At 37.3% G+C, this 8,384-nt stretch overlaps 1 protein-coding gene across 1 annotated transcript in view; it reads left to right on the top strand.

Annotated features, from left to right (window-relative positions):
• The first annotated feature begins 216 nt into the window (after positions 1 to 216).
• DCHS2 (dachsous cadherin-related 2) overlaps positions 217 to 8,384 on the top strand; it is a 61,672-nt gene continuing 53,504 nt past the window's right edge. The window contains exons 1-2 of the mRNA XM_066548201.1: positions 217 to 459; positions 6,646 to 6,877. Coding sequence (XP_066404298.1) covers positions 217 to 459; positions 6,646 to 6,877 — 475 coding nt within the window. The remainder of the gene's footprint in view (positions 460 to 6,645; positions 6,878 to 8,384) is intronic.

Here is an 8,384-nt window from a genome sequence, read left to right as displayed (position 1 = left end):
AACATAAAGGGAAAATAGTTTAGGTATGGCTTAAGAGAATGGCTTTTCCAGTCTTGGGAAATGAAGAGGATTGATATTTACACTGTCAGTAGCGGAGATATTTTATGAACTGCTGGCAGCCAGCTTAGGTAGCAGAACATGTTTATATTTATTCTGGGTATACGCATTTTCTTGTACAACACAAATGGGTTCAAAAATTACAGATACTTTGTTTTGATGAGTAATAGTTTCACTGGCTTCATTTTTATCTCTGTTGTCTCCTTGCAGGTCAAAGCAACAGATGCAGATGCTGACCAGTTTGGAGAAATTGAGTATTCTCTTTATGATGGATTTAATTTTTATGAAAAATCCAAAGCTTTCCAGATTGACCCACACACTGGTCAGATCTTTGTGTCTCAAGACATTGACAGAGAAGGAGATCCAGCCACTTATGATCTCTTAGTAAAAGCTACAGATGGGGTAAGTTTCACCTTTCTATACTGCCAGATTTGTGAATGTATCTGCAAATCTGGATGTCTGATATACTTTTAAATTAGAATGTAGCAACTATGTTAAAAATTGCCTGAATTTGGATAAAATGTCTTGTCTTTAAAGAGAACAGAAAATTCTATTCATGAATTGTGAATTTCTACACAAACTAATACAATTGTCTGGGAAATACCCAATGACTCCTAAATAAAGTCTGGAAAAATGTTTCTAGGATGTTAGTCCTTGCTAATTTTCCTCCTCCTATTGGAACCAATGGACTCTAAGTTACTTCTGCTCCCTGCTTTCAAGACCCCTGCGGCAGTAATAAGACAGTACCATGGGCTAAAATTGCATGGCTACTGCGGGTGACAGTGACTTTCCTGGGTAAGTTCCCTGTCCTTTCTAGGTGGCTGGTGCCATTGCTGCTGCTGTGGCTGGGTGCAGCCTCCCTGCAGCTGCATGTCTGCAAGTTTTCCCACTTCTCAAGATCTGGTGCTTGTAAGTGAGCATTCATGGTACAGCAAGGGCAGGGTAGTTGTATGTGCCTGAAATAGTCCATTGCAGATCCTGGCAAGGAAGGTGAGGAGACATTTCTGTGGTGTGAACATATTAAGCTGTCTGGGGATGGACGACTTGCCCACCTGGTGCCATGTAACAAAAGATTTTGCTAGTAAGCTCCAAAAAATAATGGAAGAAAACTATTCATTATATTTTCATTATGAAATATTCATTTTGTGATTTGCAGTCTGAGGTCATTTTTTGCTTTGTAAGGCCCAATTAGTACTTGTCTTTACCTTCTTCAGCTTAATGGTGAATTGTGAAGAAGCTGAAGAAAAAGGTTATTGGTTGCCTTCAAACGTTAAAATTAACATAAGGACACTTTTTGAAATGTTATTCAGGTCACATTTTGCAGTACAATTTGTCCTGAAAAACATGGAAATTCAATTATTTCAGGCTAAGCAGTTTTTATTTCTTACTTTGAATATTAAAATTGCATTTAAGATAATGTCCTAAATGTATCTAATATAACTTTTTAAAAATACAGTTGTCTTAGAAATGCTGTATTTTTCATTAAAATGCCTGTAGGGTTTTTTTATTGTACGCTGAAAGAACTTAGTGAAATATGATTTCTATACCTATGAGTAGATTAAATTAAACAGCTGCAGTTGATGGTTGTATTAATTATTTCATTTTGAGAATGTAGCCATTGAGAGTATATCTGTCTTGTTGAATTCAGATATTTGTGTAATAGTTAAACAATGTTTTTTCTTTAGCTGTCCCAATTCAGTGCTCATTTCAGAGGCTACAGAAATATTCTTTAATTAATATTGCCTTTAGCAGTGTGCCTTTTCTTCCTCATAGATTTCTTTAGAGCAGAAAAAATTGCATAAATATATTGGTATATTTGTTTCCATACTCATCTGATTTTAATGTCTAATAACTTGACCCTGCTCATTGCAGGGGGTTTGAAAGGTGTCTTCGAAAGGTGACTTCCTTTGAAAGGTCTCTTCCTACTCAAACCATTCCATGATTGTAATATAAGGATATAAGAGTGGGTTTTTCCAGGACAGTGCCTGTAATGTCTATAGCAGAGGTAGTTCTCTCTGACCATTTTGGAATTTCACTTGTATGTGATTTCTGCCTTCAAAATTTATACTTGAATACATATATCCAAAAAAACTTTGAAAAGTAAAGCAGTCTGTATTGAAATGTATAACAGCAGAAAATTAGGCATTCTGCTATACTTCATAATTTCATTTTTCCTATTATTCACGTGTTTTGAAGCTGTATAAATGCAAAGGACACATACACATGTCTGGAATATCAAGATTAATCATTAATAAACGGTATGTGAGAGCTGAACAATAGCAGTGAAATTCAGAAAAGTTTCTAAGATATTCAGTCAGCTACAGAAAATTGTTTTGAAAACCTGAAAGAAAATATGTTTGCACGAAGAAAAACTTGATGCCTTAATTTTTTTCATTAAATTACTGCTCTATTCATACATCTTAAGTTAAAGGAAAATAGCCAGTGCATTGAAACTATAAGGTATTATGTTTTTAAATTGCTCTGTCATTTATCTCCATTTATGGACCTTGTGTTTTCAGAAGTTCAGAAATGGGGAGAAAGGTTCAATTTTTTATTGCCTTGTTTGTGACAGGCAAGGCTTGATCTTTTTACTGGAATCAGCACTTTGTAGAAGTTTGCCCATCTGAGACCTAAATACTAAAGCACCTAAATTCAATATCAGCTTTTCAAAATTTTCAGTGCACCTGAACTTGTGTTGACCAACTCTCTACCCTTAAAGCAGAATTGTAGTAGGATATTTATCTTATTTCCTGACATTCTGTTGCTGATTTTGATGGATTAAAGATGTTAGGTATGGGGCTCAAAGTAGAGATTGTGATCAGGGGAGAAATGTGCACAGAAAAGAGAGAGGAGGGATAAAAGGTCACTTGTGACAAAGAAGGGTAGAGAGATGAAAAGGAAAGAAAATAACACAGTTAATTAGAAGTGAGGAGGAAAATAAAGTATTTTCCAGGTGTTGTGCAGTTTATCTTACAGCTAAGCTATCGGTTTCCTGCACCTGTTCCTGGCTACTCCATTACACGGCTTTAGAACTTGTCAGTCATGTCTTAAATGCATTGAGTAGAAAATGTAAGGAGTGAACTTGAATTGCACACAAGAGCCCATGGAGAGGCAGGTGGGAAAGAACTTCTGTTAAACTGATTTTAAATAAACATCCTGTGAGAGCTTGTGGGAGCACTCTCACTGATTAAGCAAAGATGAAAAGAAGTATCCTTATCTCTCCTATATGAAATGGTAGGTCTTCAGTTTTTCAGCTGCTTCATCATCACTGCAAAGGGTTCAGTACACCATCAGCAGGGGTGTTAGTGACTCTCTTATTGCCTTTCTGCATAGAGGCACTTTGTCCCTTGCTTTTTGGTAATCCACCCGGCCTATCCAATTTTATTTGTCTTTTATATTGGAGCACTTAAAATTTAGATATAAACACTGGATATTCACAGGCAAAGCTTCTGAAGAACTTAAGGCTTTTGAAATAATTGCAGACATCTCTCCACTTTGACAGCATTACTTCAAGATGACATATCCTTTAGGTTTACAAAAAAAAAAGCCATTATGACTGTTAGATTCTGTATCTAACAGTCCAGTTTGGAACAAAAATTTGATAGCATGGTTCGCTGACAAAAACTTTGGAGGTTGTGATGAAAATCTTGATAGAGTTTTAAGCATTTTACAGCACCAAAATAAAGAAATATAGCTGCTCAAAATAGCATCATTTCTACTTAAGACAAAGTTTCCCCTGCCCAAGGCAGGACATTTTTTTAAAGACTTGATCAAGAGGTCTACTAGCTTTAGCTATTTACACACATTTGATCCTTCTGAAGTAATGAAAACATTAATTGTTGTTATTTTGACTTGATGGTAGTTTGTCCCCTTTTTCTTCCATGAGGGACACAACCCTCAGGAGTCTGACAGAGAAGTCATTGTAGTTGTGACTTTGTTGCACCAGAGAGTACAACAGTAGTGAAAAATACTTGAACATTTGAGATAAGGGATTTTAAAATGAACAGCTGTGGCTTTCTGCTCCTTGTTAACATGTTTTGACAAGTGCAATTTTCTGTCAGCAATAGATCTTATATAAGTCAGCCTTCATGTTTTGGAAGATAAATGTTTTGCTTGCTTCTGAGCAGACAAAGTATATCCACACCATTAGAAATAGGAGTTTTAGTTCCTTCTCAATTGGAATGATGCTTTTTTTCAGATGTCAGAGCAAGAATTGGGCCATAACCAGTTAATATCATTAAGTTATTAAGTAAATGTCATACTTGGTGTGTGAAGGTATACACTGCTTCTTCAGGAAAAGAAGATTCTGTCTCCATCATAAAATTTGGTCAATTTTCTTAGAGAATAGAAATTTCCCTATATACTTAGAGTTAATCAACTTCAGTAGACTTTTCAGTCTTTACATAACTCTGTAGCACAAATATAAATTGGCTGAAGAATGGGGTTTGGGGATTTTTCATATCTGTTTAGCAATAATGAAGCTTGAAAGAAACAGCTTAACACAAGCTCTTGTGAGTTTGGTTTCATGCTGTTCCAACCATCTTTTTTAGATTCTTTTTATTCTTGACTTCACTTCTTCCCTAGTCCTCTTCCCTTAAAAATACTTCTGATTTCTCTGCTAAAGTACCTGAAAGCTGTGGACACACAGAGTATATTCTGACAGTGAGCAGAGCACATTCCCTCCCCTTGCCCTGCTTTCCTTTTTTTAGCTCCTGTGCATCCCTTATCATGGAAATCAAGGTACTGGGGAAGGGGCTTGCCCTGAAGTGGAGGTGTTGGCATTGGGCTCACTGCCATTTCCATTTCTCCATATTAGCATGAGGTTTCATGGCAGTCCCAGTAATTTGTAGGCTGATTACTGTCCTTTAGAGTCCTGGTCTCCAGGCAAGAGTCCTGGCTGCCTGTGCAGCAGCATGAGCCCTGGAAGCATGCCATGCCTTATTTTCTTCAGAATCACACCAGGAGGATGTGGGATAGATCTCTTTGTTTGTGGGAGAAACACAGACACATGATGCATAAGATCATCTTAATTTTCCACTTACTTCAGTCTTTATGGGAATGTCACTTCACCCAATAGAGATAACATTTACAACACAGAAAAAAACCAAAACAGGATAAAGCAAAAAATCACTATGAAAATGTGAAGGTAAATGCTGATAATGTTTGGGTTTTTTTAAAAATAAGTCTGAACCTATGGACACACTAAGCAAACACTCAAAAATAGTTTTGTGGGAGATTGTTATATGGCAAGGTAAGTCTAAAGGAGTCATATCCAGTCTGAATCCTTGGATAGTTTAATGAAGGTCAGGTTTAAAAATAATTGATGTGAACAATTGGATTGCAGAATTATGCAACATAGTTGGTTTTGGGTTGGTGTGGTTTTCTCTGTATCACAGCTACTGTGACTGCAAAATGAAGTTTGCACTAGCTCAGCATAGTTTGTGTGTGCATGAACATCTGATCTGTGTCAGCAGTTTCTCAAAGTGACTGCTACAAGCACAGCATGCTCAGTGGACTTTGAAGAGCTCAGGATTCTTCCTCCATCTGTATTTTAATGTAACACATAAAGCACATGCAGACTGTACATGCCTGTGCTGCTTTGTGCCGCTGAGCATGCCAGAGTGCCCCAGAATTCACTGTTTTCTCTGCCACAGTGGACCTGCTTTCTTTTAAAATTGCTGGTACTTCCTATGGCTACAAAATAGTCTTGGAAAAATGAGCCCCTCCAAAGTCATGGAGGGAGTCCTTCAAGAAGTAAATTGCCACTAGTTTCACTCAGGTGCCTGTGGCATCTATACTTCTGTACCCAGAGAATTGTCTTTTTTGCAGATTGTCAGAAAATTCAGTGCTTTGTCATAACAAATCAGTATTTTTCTGTAGTATGGTGTGATAAACCAGCTTGTAGTTGCTCCTTTCTTCTTCAGTTTCACTCCAGAGCAAGGCTAAATGTGGTCCCATGTGGTATTTTAGTGGGCTTTTGTAGGGCATCTGTCAGTAAATTGACCATAGGTATTGCAGACAGCAGCCTGACAGGTCAGCTTTTGGCTGTCCTGCTTTTAGTTTGTGTCCCTGGTTGAAAAAGCCTCATGTTCACCATTATGATGGTCATGCTTTTACATCTAAAAGTCTCATAGAGAGAAGTTATTCCTGTTTTGCTGGAGCACCACAGTCACCTGAGGGGCATGTCTTCCTGGAGCATAAAGCCCTGACTTTTATCTGTGAAGGAATAAGTGGGGTGTTGGAGATGTCAGCAGAAGCATGTGAGGTTAGACTAGCAAAGTTTTTGATGTGTGCTGCTCATTAGCATTAACAAAACTGACTTTTTGTGTTCAGGCCTCGCTGTTGTAGAGAAGCTGGATTTCTTTATTCACTCCATCAGCCCTTTGTGTTGTGCTGAGCACATAGCTTACTTCTGAGCAGTGTTTTGGGGTATTGCAGATACTGTAATTTGCTTTTAATGGACATTTTCATTGATCCATATTGTTGCAGCATGCTCCATTTCCTAATGATGGACTGAAGCCAGCTGTGTACCATCCTATTTTAAAAATTATCTTGTTTTTTGTTCTTTTTTTCATATTTATCCAACAGGGTGGTCTGAGTGCCCAAGCTTTTGTTCGCATCGAGATAGAAGATATTAATGACAATCAGCCTGTTTTTGAACAAGACACCTATGTGACAAGTATCAGCAGTCACACACACCCAGGAACAGAAATCATCAATGTTGCTGCCACAGACAGAGATTCAGGAATATTTGGCATTGTCACATATGAATTGGTCCCAGGAGAATTTTCTTCTTTTTTCACAGTGGATTCATCTACAGGTAGTGTATGTGTCTATGAGTCAGAAAGGTTATAATTTTACAAGATATATATTCTCCTTGATTATGCTTTTTGTATTTGGAGTCATGTCACATGGGTGAAACTTAGATTCTGATGGAAAATAATTCTAGAGGTAGACGGAGGATTTAGGTTTAATGTGAAACTTTTGCATTCACTGGAATAAGCAGAAAAATGGAAAATATAGTACATGACAGCACAATGAAGAACAAGCAGCATGCCACATATCCACTATTTTCAGCCCTAAATCTATAGATCATTGTAAGAAATAATTAAATTTTTCTTTTTTACAAAAATATCTGCATTTCTAAAATTCTTACTCTTGAAGAGCAATAAAACACCCTTCACAATGTTCCTCCTTTCATTCCTTTTGTATTTCTGTTCTAATCTTCCTCTGTACTGTGCTAGGATAAGTCCTCATTCTGGTCAGTCTTACAAGGCATATTTGCCTCCCTTTTTGACTCAATGTTTAGCTTTCTAACTGTGCTTTTCAATAAGTGATTGACTAAATGGAAATTGTCATTTTTCTTGAGGGCCAGCCCTTGCATGTGAATGTATCCTGATCAACAGATGGTCATGGCACAGATTATTTTATGTGTTTAAGATCTTTTTAGGCTCTGATACATGTGTGTATATATTAGGTCTTTAGTATTCAAAATCTTGCAAGGTTCTATTCTTTCTAATAGGTGTCTATTTTTACACAATTCCCAAAACATTCTGATGAACAGAAGAAACTAATCTTCTTAGGAAGTTAGGCTGCTTGTCTTGGCTATTTCAGAATTTATTTAACTGTGGACTTTTAACTACCTGTCAAGTCAGGTTCTCAGGGGCATAACTGATGTCAAAAATACATAGGTCAGTCAATAATTAGGGAGCTGGATCTCCACAGGCATTTAACTGGTCATTTTAAAACTGTCCCATCAGGCTTGTTGAAGGGAGCCCCTGTGGATCACATTAGCAGCACTGGCTTTGCAGCCACCCTCTGCTGAAAGAAAGACTTTTGAAAGGTTTCTTCCTTGGATTGTGACCTTTTGGCCTCTCTTTCCAGTTTGGCACTTTGTATAGGAAAAATGTCATGCTTAATGATTAAGACTCTATAAGCTTGTAAGTTACTATTACCTCATGGATCTATCATGGTATTTTATCAAAGGCAGACCAAATTCAGGGTGAAGTTGCTTGAGGTCATTATTGCTGGCATTTCACGATGAGAAAAGCTCTTAGGTTAGACACTATTCCCAGCATTCTAGTGCTTGGAATCTGATTGCACTTAATCAGATCTCCTGGGCAATTCACAAGGTCGGACTGTGTCTAATTTTAACTTATTAATATTAATGCTGTGGGCTCTTTTTTTTTCCTGAATACATTTTTCCATTTATATTCTTCCACACCTATTGAAAATAAGGGCTTATGCTCAGTCACTGGTGAGGCAAATGATTTTTAAACTAAAATAAACATTTTAAACAAAAAAAAGCCCCAGCTCCCACCACCCCC

This window comes from Molothrus aeneus, chromosome 4 (assembly GCF_037042795.1).
Source record: "Molothrus aeneus isolate 106 chromosome 4, BPBGC_Maene_1.0, whole genome shotgun sequence".
Classification (NCBI taxonomy): domain Eukaryota; kingdom Metazoa; phylum Chordata; class Aves; order Passeriformes; family Icteridae; genus Molothrus; species Molothrus aeneus.
Note: the sequence above shows the minus strand (reverse complement) of the source record. Positions and strands in the feature narration are given on the sequence as shown.